Below are 23,550 nucleotides of genomic sequence, written 5' to 3' on the forward strand. Positions count from 1 at the left end.
CACAGACAGTAAAGGGGCCAGCAAGGAATAGCTTTTCACACTGGCCCTCACACTGGCCCTTTTCACGCTGGCCCTCAGGAGTCCAGCAGCCCAGAGATGCTCAGTGGCAGCTCTTCCTTGGAGTGCCACTCCTAGCCTCCCTGTCAAGTTGGGGCACTAGTTCTCCCCAAATTAGAGCCTCACAATAACCTGCCCATGTAGTCTGGCCAAGATGCTCTAGAACTTGAGGTATCTTGGCCAGCCCAGAAAATGTTGATTCGATTCACACAACGCTACTCTCTCCATGGGACCTAAGACCCACATTCAAATTTCCCAAGTGTGGCAGTGTTGAGAAGAGCTGGCCTATCAGTTGCCCCCCCCCCAGCCACCACGATAAATACTGGGCCCAGTTTGATCCCCTCAAATACTATTTCACAAGTTTCAGAGAATAGAATAGAATAGAATAGAATTTTTTATTGGCCAAGTGTGATTGGACACACAAGTAATTTGTCTTGGTGCATATGCTCTCAGTGTACATAAAAGAAAAGATACATTCATCAAGGTACAACATTTACAACACAATTGATGGTCAATATATCAATATAAATCATAAGGATTGCCAGCAACAAAGTTACAGTCATACAGTCATAACTGGAAAGAGATTGGTGATGGGAACGATGTGAAGATTAATAGTAGTGCAGATTTAGTAAATAGTTTGACAGTGTTGAGGGAATTATTTGTTTAGCAGAGTGATGGCCTTCGGGGGAAAACTGTTCTTGTGTCTAGTTGTTCTGGTGTGCAGTGCTCTATAGCGTCGTTTCGAGGGTAGGAGTTGAAACAGTTTATGTCCTGGATGTGAGGGATCTGTAAATATTTTCACGGCCCTCTTCTTGATTCGTGCAGTATACAGGTCCTCAATGGAAGGCAGGTTGATAGCAATTATTTTTTCTGCAGTTCTAATTATCCTCTGAAGTCTGTGTCTTTCTTGTTGGGTTGCAGAACCGAACCAGACAGTTATAGAGGTGCAAATGACAGACTCAATAATTCCTCTGTAGAACTGAATCAGCAGCTCCTTGGACAGTTTGAGCTTACTGAGTTGGCACAGAAAGAACATTCTTTGTTGTCCTTTTTTGATGATATTTTTGATGTTAGCTGTCCCTTTTAGAACTTACGATATGATAGAACCTAGAAATTTAAAGGTTTCTACTGTTGATACTGTGTTGTCTAGTATTGTGAGAGGTGGAAGTATGGGAGGGTTTCTCCTAAAGTCTACCACCATTTCTACGGTTTTGAGTGTGTTTAGTTCCAGATTGTTTTGGTTGCACCACAAGGCTAGTTGTTCGACCTCTCGTCTATATGCAGATTCGTCATTGTCTTGAATGAGACCGATCACTGTTGTGTCATCTGCGAACTTCAGTAGCTTAACAGATGGAACGTTGGAGATGCAGTCATTGTATAAAGAGAGAAGTGGGGAGAGCACACAGCCTTGGGGGGGTCCTGTGCTAATTGTACAGGTATTTGATGTGATCTTACTTAGCTTCACCTGCTGCTTCCTGTTTGTTAGGAAGCTTGTGATCCACTTACAAGTCTGTTCTGGTACCTGTAGCTGGTTTAGCTAAGTTAGAAGAATGTCTGGAATGATGGTATTGAATGCTGAACTAAAGTCTACAAAAAGGACCCTTGCATAGGTCTTTGGAGACTCATAATGTTGTAGGATGTAGTGTAGAGCCATATTAACAGCATCATCTGTTGATCTATTTGCTCGGTATGCAAATTGCAAGGGGTCTAACAGCAGATCCGTGATGGTTTTCAAGTAGGAAAGCACTAGCCTTTCAAAGGTTTTCATGACTACAGATGTTAAAGCAACTGGTTTGTAGTCATTCAGTTCCTTGATGGTGGGCTTCTTCGGCACTGGGATGATGGTAGAGCGTTTGAAGCAAGAAGGAACAGAGCACATCTCTAGTGATTCATTGAAAATATGGGTGAAGATGGGGCGAATTGGTCAGCACAGACTTTTAAGCAAGGAGTTATCTTGTCTGGGCCAGGAGATTTTCCTGGCTTTTGTCTGTGAAATAGGTCCTGCACTTCCTTTTCTGTGATCACTAGGGGTTGTGAACCCAATGAAATGGGGTCAGTTGTAGGAGGCTTGGCTGTTGTTGGTGTGTCTGAGATGGGGGTTGTGGAGATAGGTGGCTGTAGTTTCCTTTCAAACCTGCAGTAAAACTCATTCAGGTCATCTGCCAGTTGTTGATTACCTTCAGCCTGGGAAGGAGGTTTGCCATAGCTGGTGATATTTTTAAGAGTTTTCCATGTTTGCTAGTTCATTTGCTGAAAACTGATTCTTTAGCTTTTCAGAGTAGCTTCTTTTTGCTGCTCTGATCTCCCTTGTTAGTGCATTTCTGGCCTGATTGTACAGCATTTTATCACCTTTTCTGTAGGCTTCCTCTTTGGAATGTCATAGCTGCTTAAGTTTAGGTGTGAACCAAGGTTTGTTGTTACTATATATTCGCAAGTTCCTTGTAGGTACACATAGGTCTTCACAGAAGCTGATATATGATGTTACAGTATCTGTGAGTTCATCCAGGTCTGAAGAGGTATCTTCAAAGATATTCCAATCAGTGCAGTCAAAACATGCCTGCAGCTTTAATTTTGCCTCCTCCGTCCAGGTCTTCACTGATTTAATTGCTGGTTTTGTGGTTTTAAGTCTTTGCCTGTAAGCAGGTACAAGGTGAATCATTCAATGATCAGAGTGTCCTACAGCTGCACGTGGTAAAGACCGATAAGCATCTTTTAGTGTTGTGTAGCAATGGTCTAGAGTATTCTTGCCTCTGGTGGGACAATTGACATGCTGAAAGTATTTTGGTACCTCTTGCCTTAAGTTTGCCTTGTTTAGATCTCCCAAAACAATGGCCAGTGAATCAGGGTGTTTGGCTTCAGCCTCCATGATTTGGTCAGCTAGAGTTCGTAATGCCTTGTTTACACAGGCTTGTGGTGGGACATAAACAGCAATTAGAAGAAATGAGGAAAATTCACGAAGCAAATAGTAAGGTTTGCAGTTGATAATTAAAGTCTCTAAATTGTTGTCACAGAATTTGTAAATTATTTTAAAATCTTGACACCAGTTGCTGTTAATATATAGGCATAAGCCTCCTCCTTTCTTTTTACCAGATGTTTCTGGAACCCTGTCTGATCGTTCAATCTGAAACCCTGGAATGTTCAGGCTGCTATTTTCAATTGATTCATTTAACCAGGTTTCAGAGAAGCATAGGACTGCTGAATTGCGAAAATCAGAATAGTATTTGTTTAAGAGTATTTCATCCATCTTATTTGCAAGTGAGCGTGAGAAGGACAAGATGAACGATCAAATCCACCTGTTGCAACAAAAAGGGTACCTTTTTATATAACCAAATTCAAATAATCTCAATTTACTGTCAAACTAGTTGACACTGGCTGAACTAAATGGCATCCACAACGTGATCTTCCATAATGTATTGGGTATAGAGTTTATGACTAACCTTCTAAATAAAAACAAAATGGCACAGACAAAATGTGGACAAATGTGTTATTTTTAAATGTACAGCTCGATTCCATTTTGCGAGAGATCATTATGAGGAACTTGGAAAATGCAGTAGAGTTTTTCTCATTCAGCAATCGTATGAAATGTGCTAACCCTCCTTTTCAGAAAAGTCTCGCAGGGCTGTATTTGGACCCCCACCTTCTTTAAGGAGCCCCTCCACTCGACAGGTCAGCTGACCATCTCCTCCTTACCACCTGCCTCAATCCCTGGGCCTAGATGTACTTCTCCTCCTATATGCTGAGAATCTGGCTAGTATCTCACAAAGCTTTGCTGGATTTAAAGAGAGTCTCTTGTAGCGGTTTCTGCTGGAAGACAAGGGGACCATTCAGGGAAGCCATCTGACTAGTTTCAGATAACGGGATGGTCTTACATGGTATTGATATTTGAAAAACCCACTTAGATTATATCAAACAGGGAGGCAGGGAGGAGCACTTTCACACCCGGAACAATGAAGGCCAAATTAGCCCTAGTATCAGGTCCTGCTGTCTGGAGGGGCATTGGGCAGGTGGACAAATGGACAATACAATTTTGTGGGCATCTGTTGATGGGAAATGACAGGCGATGAAGACCAGAGGCACCTTTTGCACCATTCCAATGAAGTCGAGAGTCTTTCTTTCCTAAGGGACCAGGTTGGGGCAGGTCTGACGCCTGGATTCTGCCACGGCACACTTGTTTGAATTAGGCACAGAGCTGGCAGATCATTCAAGGGCACTTTAAGAGTAATCTAGCAAAAGAGGTTTCTCTTAATGAAAAAAGGAGCAAAGGACAGGCTCAGGTTTCATTTTACACTCCATACAGTAGGACAAAACAGTTGATTGTATGGAAGAAATCCTGCTCGGTTACATCAGAGACATGGATAGTGAAACAAGCTATCATATTAAGCATAACCATTGAAAAGGGCATTGTATTAAAAGGAGAATGTTTACATGGGAAAAGGAATTACAGAAATCTGTTGTGAAAAGGTACAATTTCAGCCAGCATGTATGATTGAAAAAGTTCTTTATTTTGAAGTTAGAAAGTTGAGGCGGGATAGAGCCTGATTCCAAGCAAAAACTACTGGATTACCAATCATGAGGAGTAGGGAGTAAAGAGAAAGAAAAAGAAAAAAAGGAAAAACACAAGGAAGTAGAATGATGGAAAGGATGGGAAACCCAGATACAAAGTAGGAGTTATAAGCAACATACCAAATACTTATAAAGGATTGAGATGCCTATATACGGACACTCAAAGTTTAGGGGAAAAAACAGGGTGAAGTTGAAATACTAATACACAAAGATACATATGATATAGTTGCTATTACTGATTGTGGTGGGATGAAACTCATGACTGAGTTGGATGGATTGATTTCTAACTGGCTGACAAACCGCACTCAAGGGCTGGTCCATCCAGCTACATGGAGGGAAGGAAGCAGGGGGGTTACCAGAAGGAATAGAAGGACGAGTCATCAAATTTGAAGATAATAGTAAGCGGGCATGACATCTCATGTGGCGAAAAGCACATGGAGAGGAGTGGCCGAGTACATCCGGGAGTTTTGTGACCTGGCTTGCAGGTTCACTGCCTGGCCAGCAGACATCCTGGTTGGCTGCTTCCAAGATGGGCTGTATAGTGCATCGTCCAGAACCTTAGTAAAACTATCTTAAATTTACCCTTTGCAACAGGGAAAATAGGTTTTTAGACACTTTTATTACTTAACAAACAAACAAAAATCATGGACCTGAGACACTGACATTATAGTGACTTGCAAAACATGTCATATGTTTAACTGATGCCCACAGAAGATTCAAACGGTCTATGTATGAAATGTAAATTTAATGAATTACTAGAAGAAAAAGTCAAGCGTCTGGAAGCAACTCTATCTTGAAACTCAATGAACAAAGCAGGAATCCCCAACCTAAACAAGAAGACTGCACCAAAATTAACTAGAGAGCAAATAGTTTCTTTTAAAGAATCAAAATACATGACCAAAAAAAAAAAAGAAGAAAACAGATACATCCAAATTGAACACAATAGGGAATGAAAGGTTTCTGGAGGGGGGGAAATGACCCTATATATGAATGTAAAGTGGAAGACCAATGGAAAAATGTCACTTTTACAAGAAAATATGCAGAACCCTATAAAAGAGCATTCATTAATAGTTTTTAAAAAGGAGTCACAATCCAGCATTGTGTTGTGGCCGGTCAGCGGAGCTGGTGGCAGACTTGGTCGATGAGGAGATTGGGGAGGAATTTGGGCCACTCCTGAACTCTGGGGAAGGCTCTGATGGATGCTCTGCATCGGAAGCAGAGATAGAACCAGGGCAGTTTGACATTTCCCAGCTGCCTTCGGAGTCAGTGGGGAAGAACAGCTGGGGATTATTCCAGATGCACGTATGTGCAGAGCTGTTAGGACAGAACAACTGAGGACAAGGAGTCGACTCGAGAAGAAAGGCACACGTGGATGCTGAATGGCCCCTCCCTGGCTGGGGAATTAAGAGAAGGAAAGGAGAGGGGTGGTCATAGGAGACAATCATTCGGATTTCTTTCGGAAGATTTGCTTATCTTGGTTATGCCTCAGAGACTATTTGCCAGAACTTAATTTACAGCTTTGCAGTTCCCAAGGAACTGATAAGGTCTAGTTAACCCTTTGAAGGATTATTGCCTGGACTTTTTGGTGTGTGAATGCCATTAATTCACAGGAGTTAAATAAAGAGGGGGGGGTTTCGGACAAGGAGTCGGTTTCTTGGTTCTGCTAAGGCTGGGTCAGAACACTTTGGGGAAAGAAGGCAAATGTTGGTGATAGGAGATTCAGTTCTTTTGGGAATAAAAACTATAGTCTGCACACAGAAGAGTCAATCTAGGAAGGTATGTTGTCCCTCTGGAGCAAAAATCAAAGATGTAACTGAGAAATGTACTAAAATAATCAAGCCCACGGATTACTCGTCTTTTCTTCCCCTAGAGATTTTAGAAACGAACCACTGGCTTAAAAACTGCTGTTGTCAAGAGAAATTCGGCTTCCTAGTCCATGGTCTCCATTATTTAGATGAAGGGCTACTGGCAAGAGATGGAATGAATCTCACAAGAACCGGAAAGAATATATTCGAATAATAACCGGCTCATCTTATCAGAAGGGCTTTAAACTAAAATTGAGGGGGCAAGGGGTCCAATCTTCAAGACCTCTAGCACCTGATTCCAAGCGAAAACCACTAGATAAACAATCATAATAGGAGGTAGGGAGTAAAGAGACAGAAGAAAAAAAGGAAAAACACAGGGAAGTAGAGAATGATGGAAAGGATGGAAAACCCAGATACAAAGTAGGAGATATACCCAAGACCCGTAAAGGACTCAAATGCCTATCTACAAACGCTCCATAGAAAGGGTGAAGTTGAAATACCAATACACGAAGGTACATATGATATAGTTGCTATTACTGAATCATGGTGGGATGAAACTCATGACTGAGTTGGATGGATTGATTTGTAACTGGCTGACAAACTGCACTCAAGGGCTGGTCCTTAATGGTAATCCATCTACATGGAGGGAGGGAAGGAAGCAGGGGGGTACCACAAGGTTCCGTCTTAAGCCCAGTAACCTTCAATATCTTCATAAACGACTTAAATGAGGGAATAGGAGGACTCATCAAATTTGCAGATAATACTAAGCGGGCAGCCCATGTGAGTCGATTCCCTCTATAAGCAGCAGGCGGAAGCAGAGGTGGGGAAGAAGGCAGGTGATCCGGAGGCACCTGAGAATCGGTGGAGGCTCATCTTCTTGCGGCAACACCTGCAGAGGTGTGGAGGGAAAGCTGGAGCCTGATGCGCTGTTCAACCTGCAGGCAAGTTGAGATATGTGAAGATGAGCCTCCCGAGACCGACCGCCAACTCTGGCCCAACTAATGGCTTTCTCACGGTCTACACAGTGCATCTGGACTGTGCCTCTCCCTGAGTGTCGCTCCGAGAAGATAAGCCCCTTGGCAGCTGCCCACTGCTCTGGCCCGAACTCTCTGCTTCCCCAAGGCCTGCGCAGTGAGTACAGATCCTCTGCCTCCCCGCCATTTCTTCCGCCACAACTGTACTGATTGGGCTGCGGCTGATGTCAGACACCGTTGGCCCACACTCGCTTACCGCCTCCTGTGCTGTCCATGCCCACCACCCTTAAGTAGGGCTTATTTTGGCTAGGGCTTATATTAGGCTCAGGCTTAAAAACCGGGCTGGGAAAACATGTTATATGATTTTTCTATTGGGTGGATTCTTTGACATCTATAAAGACTTCTATTCTCAGAAAAACCTTTCAACATTTATCTGGTTTCTCTCCTGAATGAATCCTTTGATGTACATAAAGGCTGCTCCTCTGACTGAAGCTCTTTCCACAGTCCAGGCATTTATACGGTTTTTCTCCTGTATGGATTCTTTGATGTACATAAAGGTTGCTGCTCCAACTGAAGCTCTTTCCACACTCATGGCATTTATGAGGCTTTCCTCCTGTGTGGATCCTACGATGGCTCTGAAGATAGTAGTTTCTTTTGAAGGATTTTTCACATTCTGGGCACTGATATTCCTTTCTTCCCTCCTGGATCCTTTGAGGATTCCCGCGTCCTCCGAAGGCCTGTCCATCTTTCAGGCATTTATTCAGTTTCTCTCCCAAGTGGATCCTTTGATGTCTATAAAGGCTGTTCCTTTGATTGAAACTGTTTCCACAGTCCAGGCATTTATACGGTTTTTCTCCTGTATGGATTCTTTGGTGTACATAAAGGTTGCTGCTCCAACTGAAGCTCTTTCCACACTCCAGGCATTTATGAGGCTTTTCTCCTGTGTGGATCCTACGATGACTCTGAAGATAGTAGTTTCTTTTGAAGGATTTTTCACATTCTGGGCACTGATATTCCTTTCCTCTCTCCACAATCCTTTGGGGATTCCTGCGTCTTCCGAAGGCCCGTCCGTCTTCCAGGCATTTATTCAGTTTCTCTCCCAAGTGGATCCTTTGATGTCTATAAAGGCGGCTGCTGGAACAGAAGCTCTTTCCACACTCAAGGCATTTATACGGTTTTTCTCCTGTATGGATCCTTTGATGTTCATAAAGGTTGCTGCTCTGACTGAAGCACTTTCCACACTCAAAACATTTATATGGTTTTTCTCCCGTGTGGATCCTTTGATGTTCATAAAAGTTTCCTCTCTGACTGAAGCTCTTTCCACACTCAAAGCATTTATATGGTTTTTCTCCTGTGTGGATCCTTTGATGTCGATAAAGGTTGCTGCTTTGACTGAAGTTCTTTCCACACTCAAGGCATTTATGTGGTTTTTCTCCTGAGTGGATCGTTAGATGCCTTTGAAGATCTCTATTTGTTCTGAAGGTCTTCCCACATTCCGGGCACTGATATTCCTTTCCTTCCTTCTGAATCCTTTGGGGATTCTCGAATCTTCCGAAGGCCCGTCCATCCTCCAGGCATTTATTCAGCTTTTCTCCAAAGTGGATCCTTTGATGTCTATAAAGGTGGCTGCTTTGACTGAAGCTCTTTCCACATTCAAGGCATTTATAAGGTTTTTCTCCCGTGTGTATCCTTTGATGTTTATAAAGGCTGCTGCTCAAGAAGCTCTTTCCACATTCAAGGCATTTGTGAGGTTTTTCTCCTGAGTGGCTCCTTCGATGCCTTTGAAGACCTCTATTTGTTTTGAAGGTTTTTCCACATTCCGGGCACTGATATTCCTTTCCTCCCTCCTGGATCCTTTGGGGATTTCCACGTCTTCCAAAGGCCTGTCCGCCCTCCAGGCATTTATTCAGTTTGTCCCCAAAGTGGATCCTTTGATGTCTATAAAGACTTCCCGTCTGACTGAAGCTCTTTCCACATTCAAGGCATTTATATGGTTTTTCTCCCGTGTGGATCCTTTGATGTCCATACAGCGTTCCTCTGCTATTGAAAGCCTTTCCACATTCCAGGCATTTATAGGGTTTCGCTCCTGAGTGGATTCCTTGATGTACATAAAGGCTGCTCCTCTGACTGAAGCTCTTTCCACATTCTAGGCATTTATGACGTTTTTCTCCTGTATGGCTCCTTTGATGTCTATAAAGGTTGCTGCTCCAATTGAAGCTCTTTCCACACTCCAGGCATTTATACAGTTTCTCTCGTGTGTGGATCCTTCGATGACTCTGAAGATCTACATTTCTTTTGAAGGACTTTCCACATTCTGGGCACTGATGTTCCTTTCCACCCTCCTGGATCCTTGGGGGCCTCCCAGGTCTTCCGAAGGAGCCTCCGCCCTCCAGGACCGTCTCGGGGTCTCCGCCCGTTTCCTCCTCCCCGCATCGCCCTCCAGGCAGCCGCCTTTCCCGGCCTCCCCCTGGGCTCAGCCCTCCTGCAGCCCCGGAGCCCCCCGGCCTTTCCCCGCCGTCTCCTGGGGAAGCCGCGCCGGGACCGGGCAGGGCTGCTCCGCGGGGCCCGCTCTCCTCCTCCTCCTCCTCCTCTCGGGCGGCGCTTCCTTCCTTCCCCCGCCGGGCTCCTCCGTCCTCCTGCAGGGGAGAGAGAGAGAGAGGCGGGTCACGGCTGCGTCCCCTTCCCCGCAGGGGAGGCCCAGGCCGAAGCCTCCGCCTCTCACGGGCCTTCCGGACATGCTCGAGGCGGACACGGCCTCCTCCTTCCCAGCGCTCCGTCCCACTCCACCCCCGGCACGCCAGACTAGGCCTCGGGCTCCCAGGCCTGCCTTCTCCGGAGAAACCCTCCCGGACTGCAACTCCCAGCATTCCCTGCGGCAAACCTGCATCATCCGGGCTTTTTCGTCGCCGATTCAGGAGCTTCCCTCGTTGCCAGTTTCGTTTCCGGAAGTGGAGGCTTCATGCCCTTTCTTCTCTAGAGGTTTTCCTGTGGAGGAACCGCCCCAAGGAGTCCTCCTGCCAATCGCCGCCCTTCCCAGAGCGACCAATCGGCGTCCGCCTTCCACCAACGACCAGAGGGCGCCTGCGCGGTTCCGAGGGTTGCTCTGGTCCCCTTGAATTTGGGGGTCCGCTGTTCTCCCGCCTCCCCGCCCCGGATTCAGGCAGGCGGAGGTCGGAGGCCTTGTGGGCTGCGACCTCCCTCCCTCCCTCCCCATCCAGGGTCCTTCCCTCGGCAAGGCGGGGGGGTGTTGGGGGGCCCCCAGACAGGCGGGGCTGAAGGGGCTCCGCTTCCTCCTGGGGGGCTCCGGCCAGGCTCCTCCCTGCAGCTCCTGGCCCCCCCACAGCCCCCTTTGCCCATCTGCAGGGGGGGAATCCCCTCCAGGACCCCCCCGAATATGTGGCCCCCTGAGGCCTCTGCTGACCCCCTGAGGCCGAAGCCTCCCGGAAGGCGAAGCTTTCCCTCCGTGGCCTCTCGGGAGGTTGGGGCCCTGGCAGCCCCCCCAGCTCTGCCCCCCTCCCCTGAAGAGCTGGTGGACCCCCACCGCCTTGGGTTGGGGGGCTTTTCCTCCTGAAATCCTGGGCCCCAAAGGCTGGAGGGGTTCCTGGTGCTGCGGCTCTCTTGCACTGCAGCTTCTCCTCGGCTGGGAGGGGATCCTGAGCCAGCAACTCCATAAGTTTTTCAACTTTTATGTCCCGGCCATCTCCTCAAAAGAGCAACTTTTAAGATTTGACATCGTTTGCCTGTTGTTTTTGCAGTAAATACCTGAGGTGATCTGATGCTGGAACCCAGTGAGGTCCTCAAGGTGTTTTTAGATGTATGTAGGAAGTTCCTTTTTCAGCTAACAGAATAAGAACAGCTGAGCTGGAAGGGACCTTGGAGGTCTTCTAGTCCAACCCTCTGCTCAAGCAGATCTTATTCCCAAAAGAGGCAACTGGACTATTTGCTTTTCTTTGAAGATGTTTCACTTGTCATCCAAGAACCTTCTTCAGTTCTTTAGTACCTTAAGAACTTTTTGGATGAGAAGCGAAACGCCTTCAAAGGAAAATCAGAAAATCCACTTGCCTCTTTGGCTGCCCTTCAGTTCCAGGACATGAGATTTTTGACATGTGGCAAGCCCCCCTCCCCCCCCAGGGGGGGAGTTTCCCCAGTTCCCTCTTTAACAGGGGTGGGTTCTAATTTTTTTACTACCAGTTCTGTGGGCGTGGCTTATTTTGTGGGTGTGACTTGATGGTCATGTGACTGGGTGGGTGTGGCCAACAATGTCACTCAGCTCACAGGTCTCAAGGAGATACAATTTCCCTGTCTATTTATTTACTCCGACTGAACATGCAAAATATACTATTAAATCCTAGGTATATATGTCATATGTGTAGATACATATTACATAGCATAGAGTGTATAGGCACACAAAAAGATACATTATCTACTATAGATAATACTGTACACACACACCTCTTCTAAAACTACACATTCAACCTCACTTTGGAAATTTGGAAAAACACCCCCAGAGTCCACTTTCTGCCACACATTTCACTATAACTTCTGTTTAGAAGTTTAGAACACTACAAACACTTCAGATGTTCTTCCCTAACTTCCACATGACTGTTAGAGTCAGGAGAGATCATGGATTGAGTAAAATGTGGTGAAACTCACTTAACAACGCTCTTGCTTAGCAACCAAAATTTTGGACTCAATTCTGGTCATAAGTCAAGCAAGGACTATCTCTGCCTCCCTCTGCATGGCAGCCTTGTCCTAGTAAACTCCTTCTCCTTTCTGGCAATTTTCCTCTCTGTTAGAGGCACCAAAGTAATCTAGACGAAGTAAGGTTTCCTGCTGGAGCAGGGGGTTGGATTAGATGGCCTCTATGGTCCCTTCCAGCCCTAGATTGCTGTCCTGTTTCAAAGCATCTTCTGAAGCCAAGTCTAGTGCCAGGGTTTGTGGTCCTTCCTCCCTCTTCTTTCTCTCTCTCTCCCTTCCTTTCTCTTTCCTCTGTCTTTATCTCTTTCTCGTCTCTCCCTTCCTCTTCCTCTTTTTCTTTCATTCTCTTTTCTCTCTCTCCCTCCCTCTCTCTTTACTTCTTTCGTTGTCTGTCTTTCTGTTTCTTTCTTTCTTGTCTCTCCCTTTCTTTTTTTTTATTCTTTCTTCTCTTTCTCTCTTTCCTTCTTTCTCTTTTTTCTTGTCTCTCCCTTTCTCTTTTTCTTTCATTCTTTCTTTTCTCTGTCCTTCTTTCTCTCTTCCTGTTTCTCCCTTTATTTCTTTTTCTTTCATTCTTTCTCTCTCCCTCTTTCCTTTCTGTTTCTTTCTTCTCTCCCTTTTTCTTTCTTTCTTCTTTGTCTGTCCCTTTATTTCTTTTTCTCTTTCTTTCCTTCTCTTTCTCTCTCTCTCTCCCTCCCTCCCTCCCTCCCTCCCTCCTTCAAAGTCTAGGAGAGTGAGACCAGGAGGCTCGAGAGACAGTGCTTAACAGCAGTGGCGGTACCCAGAACGGGAACTTCAGGCAGTAGCGGCAACATTGGCGGGGGAGCGGCAACGGCTGCTTACCTTTCTCGGCGGCTGGTCCAGAGTCAGGAAGACAAGCTGAGTTTTCGACCGCTGCTGGAAAGCCGCTTTCTCTGCAGGCCGCCAAAAAGTGCCAACAGAAAAAGCTGCTGCTGTCGCCATGTTCTTCGCGCATGTGCATCCCATTGGACTTGCAAGGCAATGGGATGCACGTGCGGGAATAACGTGGTGGCGACAAACAGGGCGGCCGAGGTGAGTGACCGGCGACCGGTTCGGGGATGTGGCCAGCCAGCTATTACTACTGGTTCTGCGAGCGACTACATTTTTTTACTACCGGTTCAGGAGAACAAGTAGCAACCCACCACTGCTCTGTAACCCATTGGGTCCATCAGTCACTGGAGTAAGACCTTACGAATGGGTCCAGTCTGCCTGCAGAAGGAGGAGGGGAGAGTGGCATAACAGAATCTCACAGCCACCAAGTCATGATCTGACCTTGACGGGGGATAACAATGGATTCCCCACCAGATCACATTGCCATTGATCTGCTAAGATCAAACCAGTGTGTGACAACCATTGTTCTGAGTCAGGGCTGAGACGATCTGGGATGGGCCCATGAGTGCCATGATCTCTTAGATTGCTTCTGGAACCAGGGATGGAAAACGGAAGCCCCCCAGGACCATCAGCCTGGAGAGCTCCACTGCCAACCCAGCTCGGGCAGGGAGGTGGCCATGCAGCAGGGCGCCTGGTACAGTAGCATCCAAGCCATCCCAGCTTCAGAAAGAAGGGTCTCCCAACCAGAAACCCGGGGAGCGAAGCCCCTGAATGCCAGGAGATTCTTGGACGATCACTGGCACTTGCTTCCCATGCTCAGCTGCTGCAAAATCCAAACCTGGATGGATCAGGATGGAACCCCATCAGAGTCAGCTAGGCCTCGGAGATGAATGCCTGGCCATCTGTCAGCCTCCACTCCAATCTTCAGGACCATCAGCCTGGAGAGCTCCACTGCCAACCCAGCTCGGGCAGGGAGGTGGCCATGCAGCAGGGCGGCTGGTACAGTAGCATCCAAGCCATCCCAGCTTCAGAAAGAAGGGTCTCCCAACCAGAAACCCGGGGAGCGAAGCCCCTGAATGCCAGGAGATTCTTGGACGATCACTGGCACTTGCTTCCCATGCTCAGCTGCTGCAAAATCCAAACCTGGATGGATCAGGATGGAACCCCATCAGAGTCAGCTAGGCCTTGGAGATGAATGCCTGGCCATCTGTCAGCCTCCACTCCAATCTTCGCATAATTTTTGTACAATTTATATTCAGTAGATAGAATGTAAAATGCTTCTTTCTGTAATGTAAAATAGTTAAGGAAATGAGATGTATCATTGCACCATATAGGGTAAGGGAAAGGGGCCTATTGAGAGTGTCGGCTGACATAACAGTGGGGGAGGGGTGATTAACGGCTGAATGTTAAGAGCGCGGGTTTTTCCAACAGATACTGCATTCCTAAGATGATTGACAGCTAGAGACTGGCGGAGGAAGATTACCACGGGGGGGCCGAGAAGGAGCTGGCATTGGACCAGACCAGCCTGACCTCCTGAAGGAGGAGGGACAAATGGGGGGATATGATATGTTAGCCATATTTTGTCTCAGATCCAACTTTGCACTGCTGCTATCTAGATTGTAATTAGTAAAAGTACTTTTCTTTATTGCAAATGAAGTCAAGGTGTATTCTTTCCTAGTTATAATCAGAGGCAGCCTGACATTAAGTTGGATCTCACAGCATGTCGACCAACCAGGATTTTAACCAAAATACCGAGGGGGCCGACAGGAAAAATTTGATGGAAGGCCAGCCACCCGTTGAGCCGAGGGAGGCGTCCGGAGGAATTTCTGCTGACACTTTTAACCCTGAGCTGGAAGATTGCAGAGCTCGGTGGATAGAGCAATTAAAACTGGAAGAGAAAGGGTGGAAACCGAACACCGAAGAGCTTCCGTCTGGGGTGACAAAAAGAAAAAAAAAGGGGAAGGAGAGACTTTCAGATTGGAAAGAGGAAGAAGAGATAAGGGACAAGCTCCAGCTGGAGGAGGCATTGCGTCTTTTCTGTGAAGTGAAAGTAAGGCAAGCAGCTCGCCAAAGGTATGAATCCCTATTCAGTCCTCCAGGTGGGAGGAGAAGAGGAGGAAGATAATACAAAGGGGCCAGCTGGAGGAGATTCCCAGGGCGGTGAGATTTCTGAAGGCCCAGAGCCGAACCCTCTCCCAGAGGCAGCTGAATTGGATGGGGTCACGCCACCTGCTGACCAAGCAAGGCTGCGCAGGGAAGGAAAAGCCAAAATTCCCCCATATCAGAGAAATTTGATGGGAATGCCAAGGAGTTAGAATTGTTCCTGGCGATAGTGAATGACCACATGATAGACTGGGGGGAAGATTATTGGTCACAGGCGGCACAAGTTAGAGCTGTGACCCACAACTTGACCGGAAGAGCAGCTGCATGGTTTGTGTCACTATATACCAACCACTCCCCCTTACTGCAAAACTATGAGCATTTTATTACTGTGCTGAGGAGGAGGTTCGAGGACCCCCTAGTAGAGCAGAAGGCCAAAGGCCGGATGAAAACCATCAGGCAAGGGAGAAGGCCGGTGGCTGATTACAACCAGGAGTTCAGTGATCTAGTTCCCTTGATGAGAGGATGGTCAGAGGTGACCCTGGTCGACATTTACAAAGATGGTCTGAATGGAGATCTCTATGAACTGTGCCGGGCACGAGCCTCTCCAACCACGCTGTACGGCTGGTACACCCTGGCAGCGGAGATGGAAATCGAACTGGTGAAAGACCGTGGCAGAAGACAGCGCACTGGAAGACCGTACCCTGCCCATTCTCCTGGAGGCCCTTCTAGGGACGCTCCTAGACCGGAGGGAGGGAGACAACATTCGACTGCGTGCTACAGATGTGGAAAAGAAGGCCACCGAGCAGCCGACTGTCAGGTGAAGCTGGTGCCAAGGACGACCTCTGGTGGTGAAAAGGAACCAGTGAAACCAACTGCTAAGGCGCGAAAGCCGGCAAAAGTGGGAGAGGGCGTCGCCAAGAAGGGCACGCCCATCAGGGAGGATTGCGAAGCGTCGACCGAAACTGATGATAGCAAAACCACGTCAGAGTCCGATGAAGACCTTCTGGTGAGTTGGACACGGGTCCCTTGGACATGCCAGTTAACCTGCATGTACCCTCTTCGGGTAATAAGGGGGAAATGTTAGCACTACTAGATTCTGGATGTACTAGATGCATGATCAGTCCCGAACTAGTAGAGAAAATGGAACTAAAACTGAGAATCCTAAGTAGGCCCATAGCGTTTGCCCAGTTGGATGGCTCTGTGGCAGGGGGAGGACCCGCCCATTTCGTAACAGAACCCATAGAAATGATAATAGGAGACCATCGCGAGATCCTAAACTTCATAGTAGCCCCAGGGATGGACCAACCCCTGTTGCTAGGGTTGTCATGGCTGCAGAAGTGGAACCCCCATATTAACTGGAGGACGGGAGTCTTACGTTTCCGCTCTAGGACACTAAAGGGAAAAAAAAGAGAAACCAAGGAGGGATCTACCGTGGCCATGTTCCAAGATACGATGGGGGCAATGATCGAACGGATAGACGGGGAGGAGAGGATACCTAAGGAATACTGGGACTTGCGAGAAGTCTTTAGTGAGAAAGCATCAGACGTTCTACCTCCCCATAGGCCTATTGACTGTGCCATAGACATCCTTCCGGGGGTAAAGCTTCCAAAACCAAAAGCTTACCCCATGACCCAAAAGGAATTGGGGGAGCTACGTAAATTCATAGACAAAAACTTAGAGCGGGGGTTTATCCAACCGGCTAGGCCTCATGTGGCTGCGCCAGTGATGTTCCGAGAAAAGAAAGATGGCTCTTTTCATCTGATAATTGACTATAGAAACCTTAACGCCGTGTGCGCCGAAAACGTATACCCCATGCCGCTCATGAAAGATATGTTAGCACATCTAGCGAAAGGAAAGTTTTTCACCAAATTGGACCTACGAGAGGCTTACTACAGAGTTCGTATAAAGGAGGGGGATGAATGGAAAACCGCTTTCAACTGTCCGCTAGGATGTTTCCAGTTTCGAGTACTGCCCTTTGGACTGCAGAGGGCGCCCGCAGTTTTCATGCAACTGATAAATGAAATACTCCATCAGCATTTCTTTAAAGGAGTTCTTGTCTACCTTGACGACATACTTATCTACACAGAAACAATGGAAGAACATATTAAACTAGTAAGAGCTGTTCTCAAAAAGTTATTATCTGCAGAACTGTATTGCAAGCTATCCAAATGTGATTTCCATCAAACGAAAATAGACTACTTAGGGTACCACATTTCAGCGGATGGATTAGAAATGGACCCAGAGAAAGTGAAAGCTGTCTTGGAATGGGCCCCCCCCACGCACACACAAACAGCTGCAAAGTTTTTTAGGATTTGCGAATTTTTATTGTCAATTCATCCCCTCCTTTGCTCAAATTGCTTTGCCAATAACCAACCTCTTGAAAACTAAAGGAGATACAAAACCCAAACCATCGTTACCTCTCGAATGGACAATGGAATGTCAAGCAGCGTTTGAAAAGTTGAAACGACTGTTTGCCGCTGAACCTATTTTAAAACACCCCGACATGGATGTTCCTTTTGTGATACAAGCAGATGCCAGTGATGTAGCAGTCGGAGCCGTTTTACTCCAAAACAATGCTGATGATAAACTACAACCTTGTGCTTTCACTTCTCGAAAATTGACTGAAACTGAAAGACGGTGGGCTATTTGGGAAAAAGAAGCATTTGCAGTTCATTGGGCTCTTCGCATGGAGACAATTCTTAGAAGGTTCAAATCATCCTTTTGAAGTTTGGACTGATCACAAAAATTTAGAAGCCCTAAAACTCCTAGAAAACTTTCACCTAAACAAGCCGCTGGGCTCAATATTTTAACCGCTTTAATTTCACCTTACATTACATTCCTGGAGGGAAAAACTTTTTAGCAGATGCTCTCACGTTTGCCCCAATACAATTGCACTCGCCCGAGGTGGTTCACCAATACTTCCTGCAGCAGTTGGCAGCTCCGGCCATAACTCAAGCCACACCAAAACCGAAACATCACTCCCAGAGGAACTAACCAAGTTGTTTAAAGAAGCTTTAAACTCCGATGACTGGTTCTTGGCGCATTCCATGAATACACGCTCCGTGATGGACTAGCTTGGATTGAGCAAAACTATGTTCCTCTATCACTCAGAGAAACCATCCTACAACGATGCCATGATGCCAAAATGGCAGGACATTTTGGATTTGTGAAAACCTTGCATCTTCTTAAAAGACAATTTTGGTGGCCAAGTCTTAAAAAGGACATTCAATCATATATAGCAAGTTGCCCTGTTTGTGCATCAGCTAAAAGGCCTCCAGTTAAACCTCCTGGCCTACTTCAAACAGTAGCCAGGCCGGGAGCCCCATGGAAAGAAATATCCATGGATTTCATAGTGGAACTACCTGAAAGTTCAGGCAATACTGTGATATGGATGGTCACTGACCTTTTCTCCAAACAAGTTCATTTTATTCCATGTTCAAAAATACCCTCCTCAAAGACTCTAGTGAAGCTGTTTGTACAACACATTTATAGACTCCACGGAGTTCCTGAACGCATTATCTCAGATCGAGGAGTTCAATTCACTTCTCAATTTTGGAAAGAATTTTTGCGACTGCTTGGCTCCGCCCAAGGATTAAGCTCCTCCCATCATGCCCAGACTAATGGAAGTTGTGAACGTCAACTCTGTACTAGAACAATATCTACATTACATTAACTACCAACAAGACAATTGGGCAGACCTCTTACGTTTTGCTGAGGTAGCCTACAACAACTCATACAACAATTCATAGTAGCACGGGATTTACTCCTTTTAAAATAGCTTCAGGCCAAGATTTTGTTCCTATCTTTGAACTTCCAAAGGAAGAAACCACTGTTTCCTCTTTGTCAGAATGGATAGATCAAATACAAAGCACATGGAAGATGACTCGCAAGGCGATCGATGACGCTCACCGTGCACATAAAAAACAAGCGGATAAAAAAAGATCCCCTGAGAACAAATACCAAGTGGGAGATAAAGTTTATCTCTCCACCAAATATTTACAAACTACTCAGAAATCTAAGAAACTGGGACCTAGATATGTGGGGCCTTTTCCCATAGTGAAGATCATCAACCCCGTGACTGTACAGCTAGAATTACCAAAAACACTTAGGAAAATTCACCCCGTTTTCCATGTAAGCTTGCTGAAACCAGAGCACACGTCTACTTTCCGTGCGGACCGTACACCCCCTCCTATACCAATTCTCATAGAGGGCGAACAACATTTTGAAATAAAAGAGATATTAGATTCAAGAAAACATAGAAATAAAATTCAATATCTCATTGCTTGGAAGCACTTCCCTTTGTCCCAAGCTGAATGGGTAAACAAAGAAGATATTCGTGCTTCAGAAAAGATAGCACAATTCTATAAAAAATATCCTAACAAACCCTAACTTTTCTCTTTTCTTTCTAGGACTGACGTCCTTGTTGCAGGAGGGCCGAATGTCAGCCTCCACTCCAATCTTCGCATAATTTTTGTACAATTTATATTCAATAGATAGAATGTAAAATGCTTCTTTCTGTAATGTAAAATAGTTAAGGAAATGAGATGTATCATTGCAGAGGGTAAGGGAAAGGAGCCTATTGAGAGTGTCGGCTGATATAACAGTGGGGGAGGGGTGATTAAAGGCTGAATGTTAAGAGCGTGGGCTTTTCCAACAGATACTGCATTTCTAAGATGATTGACAGCTAGAGACCAGCGGAGGAAGATTACCACGGGGGGCTGAGAAGGAGCTGGCATTGGACCAGACTAGCCTGACCTCCTGAAGGAGGAGGGACAAATGGGGGGATATGATATGTTAGCCATATTTTGTCTCAGATCCAACTTTGCACTGCTGCTATCTAGATTGTAATTAGTAAAAGTACTTTTCTTTATTGCAAATGAAGTCAAGGTGTATTCTTTCCTAGTTATAATCAGAGGCAGCCTGACACCATCTGTCTTCTCAACCATAAAGTCTTGGATAATTTGGGATCTTTATTATTACCTGACTGGAGATTCCCCAGGAGCAACAGCCAAGCCCTAGGGTCTCAGAGGAACTGCTCTCCGTGGCCTGGGAGTGGACTCAGGGGGCCGGGACACACCACCCATGTTGCAACTCTCACCTGTCACTTGATAGAAGGGAATTGAAGAATAGTCTTCCCTCTGGTACTGGAAACTTCTTTTGTGCCTAGACATATAATGCAGTTTATGCAAGTGACTTTAGGCAAAAAAAACTATACTTGGCCAGGAAACCACAGATGGGGACAATGAAGCTGTTCCCCCCCTACCAGCCAGCCAGTGTTTTCCAGCCCCCATGGTCCAAGGGCCCTTGCACCTGCCATGGAACCACCAGCGAGGTCAGAGGCGCCTTTTGAAGGACCCAACTGCCATCTTTACTCTGGGGGCTGTCAAAGCCTTCTTGGTTCTTGAGATGGAAGTAGATCAGAGCAGCAACTCCACCAGAGGCAGGAAGGGGGCAGCAAAGGAAAGGTTTTCCCGCCATCTGCTGGCCCTCAGAAGTCCAGCAGCCCAGAGATGCTCAGTGGCAGCTCTTCCTTGGAGTGCAACTCCTAGCCTGCCAAGGAGGTGGGGCACTGGTTCTCCCCAAATTAGAGCCGCAAAACAACCTGCCCAAGTAGTCTGGCCAGATGCTCTAGAACTTGAGGTATCTTGTCCAGCCCCGTAAAGTTTGATTCGATTCACACAACACGTCTTCATGGTCATGTGGCCAGTATGACTAAAGGCCAAAGGTGCACAGAACACTGTTACCTTCCCACCAAAGGTGGTCCCTGTTTTCCTACTTGCCTTTTTTATGTGCTTTGGAATTACTAGGTTGGCAGAAGCTGGGACAAGGAACGGGAGCTCACCCTGTTAGGCGGCACTAGGGATTTGAACCGCCGACCATTCTGATGGTCAGCGTCTTAGCCCCCATGTCCCCGCGTCCCTCTCATAAAAATAGATGGTGGCCACAAAACAGAGACCAAGAATTTTTCCACCTGCTCCAGTCGGCCACCACGATTAATATTGGCCCCAGTTTGAGCCCCTCAAATAGTATTTCACAAGTTTCAGAGAAGGACAAGGTGAATGATCTAATCCACCTGTTGCAGCAAAAAGTAAAGGTACCATGACGGCCATGGACCTGACCCAACTAGTTGACGGCCCCACCCACGTTGGGGGAAGCACACTGGATCTGATTTTTGTCTCTGGACAGTGGTTGAGTGATCTGGAAGTACAAGAATTAGTCACTGAATCTTTGTCATGGTCAGATCACTCTCTCCTTCGTCTGGACTTTCGGACCGCCGCTCAACACCGCAGGGAGACGGGACCAATGCGTTGGTTCCGTCCCAGGCGACTGATGGACCCGGAGAGGTTCCTGATGGAGCTTGGGCCGTTCCCTGGCGATCTGGCCCACGGCTCGGCCGAGGAGCTTGTTGCAGCCTGGGAACAGGCCACAGCGGGCACCTTGGACCGTGTCATGCCTTTGCGGCCTCTGATCCGGCATAGGTCTCAACCAGCTCCTTGGTTCTCCGAGGAGCTGAGGGAGATGAAGCGCCGGAGAAGATGCCTAGAGTGCTTGGAGGTCCAGCCGTTCTGAAGCTGACCGTACACTAGTTAGGTCTTTTACCCAGACCTATCTAGTGGCATTGAGGGAGGCCAAGCGGGCCTATGTTTCTACCCTCATTGCGTCAGCAGAGAACCGCCCAGCCTCCCTGTTTAGGGTGACTCGCTCCCTCCTTCATCAGGAGGGGTGCGATGATCCCTTACAGGGTTGTGCTGAGGATTTCTCAGCACAAAATTGCTCAGCTTCGGGACGGTCTGGACCAAAATTGGGTAGTTTCGGGTGAGGTGACGGAGGCTAGTCTTGTTGAGACCATCTGGGAGGAGTTTGATCCTGTGGCTCCCGAGGACATGGACAGGTTGCTGGGGCGGCTGAATGCCACCACATGTTTATTGGACCCGTGTCCCTCATGGTTGGTGCTGGCCACCCGGGAGGTTACACGAGGCTGGTTCCAGGGAATTGTCAACGCTTCCTTGGGGGAGGGTGTTGTTCCCACCACCTTGAAAGAGGCGGTGGTGAGGCCCCTCAAGAAGCCCTCCCTGGACCCGGCTGTTTTGGGTAACTATCGTCCAGTCTCCAACCTTCGCTTTGTGGCGAAGGTTGTTGAGAGTGTGGTAGCACATCAGTTACTCCAGTACCTGGATGAATCTGTCTATCTAGACCCGTTCCAGTCCGGTTTCCGACCCGGGTACAGCACGGAGACAGCTTTGGTCGTGTTGGTGGATGACCTCTGGAGGGCCCGGGATAGGGGTTATTCCTCTCCCCTGGTTCGCCTAGATCTCTCAGCGGCTTTTGATACCATCGACCATGGTATCCTGCTGCGACGGTTGGGGAGTTTAGGAGTGGGAGGCACCGTGTTTCGGTGGTTCTCGTCCTATCTCTCCGACCGATCACAGACGGTGTTGGCAGGGGGGCAGAGATCGACCTTGAGGCGCCTCCTTTGTGGGGTGCCACAGGGGTCGGTTCTCTCGCCTCTCCTGCTCAACATCTATATGAAGCCGCTGGGTGAGGTCATCAGTGGTTTTGGGGTGAGTTATCAACTGTATGTGGATGACACCCAGCTGTACATTTCCATCCGACCACCCCAATGAAGCTGTTGAAGTGTTGTCTCGGTGTTAGGAGGCCATGCGGGTCTGGATAGGGAGAAACAGGCTCAAGCTCAACCCCTCCAAGACTGAGTGGCTGTGGATGCCGGCATCCCGGTACAGCCAGCTGCAACCGCGGCTGACTGTTGGGGGCGAATCACTGGCCCCAATGGAGAGGGTGCGCAATCTGGGTGTTCTCCTGGATGGACGGTTGTCTTTTGAAGATCATTTGGCGACCGTCTCCAGGAGAGCTTTTTACCAGGTTTGCCTGGTCCGCCAGTTGCGCCCCTTTCTAGACCGGGATGCCTTATGCACGGTCACTCATGCCCTCGTCACTTCTTGCCTGGACTACTGCAATGCTCTCTACATGGGGCTCCCCTTGGGGAGCACCCGGAGGCTTCAGTTGGTCCAGAATTATTATTATTATTATTATTATTTATTAAATTTTTATACCGCCCTTCTCCCGAAGGACTCAGGGCGGTGTACAGCCAAAAATAAAACATAATATATATACAATTAAAACCAACAATTAAAACCTAACAAATTACAAAAGGCTGATAATTAAAAGTTTAAATTTAAAATTATAAAAGATTTTAAAAAACTCAATAAAACCCCAGTTTCCAATTAAAACTATTAAAACCATTATGCCAGTCCCGCTTGAATAAATAAATATGTTTTTAGCTCACGACGGAAGGTCCAAAGATCAGGCACTTGACGTAGGCCAGGGGGAAGTTCATTCCAGAGCGTCGATGCTCCAACAGAGAAGGCCCTACTCCTGGGGGCCGCCAGCCGACACTGTTTGGCGGACGGCACCCTGAGGAGACCTTCTCTGTGAGAGCGTAAGGGTCGGTGGGAGGCATAGGGTAACAGCAGGCGGTCTCG

General features: G+C 47.2%; 1 protein-coding gene across 1 annotated transcript; it reads right to left on the minus strand.

Annotated features, from left to right (window-relative positions):
- Positions 1-386: 386 nt before the first annotated feature.
- On the minus strand, positions 387-10,486 carry LOC131186290 (zinc finger protein 345-like). The gene is made up of 2 exons (XM_058159730.1): positions 10,281-10,486; positions 387-10,035 (listed from the first exon to the last, which is right to left on the minus strand). The coding sequence occupies exons 1-2, from the start codon at positions 10,287-10,289 to the stop codon at positions 7,822-7,824; spliced, it is 2,223 nt and encodes a 740-aa protein (XP_058015713.1). The 5' UTR covers positions 10,290-10,486; the 3' UTR covers positions 387-7,821.
- Between the last annotated feature and the right edge of the window lie 13,064 nt (positions 10,487-23,550).

The sequence above is a fragment of the Ahaetulla prasina genome, chromosome 16 (genome assembly GCF_028640845.1).
Source record: "Ahaetulla prasina isolate Xishuangbanna chromosome 16, ASM2864084v1, whole genome shotgun sequence".
Taxonomy (NCBI): Eukaryota; Metazoa; Chordata; class Lepidosauria; order Squamata; family Colubridae; genus Ahaetulla; species Ahaetulla prasina.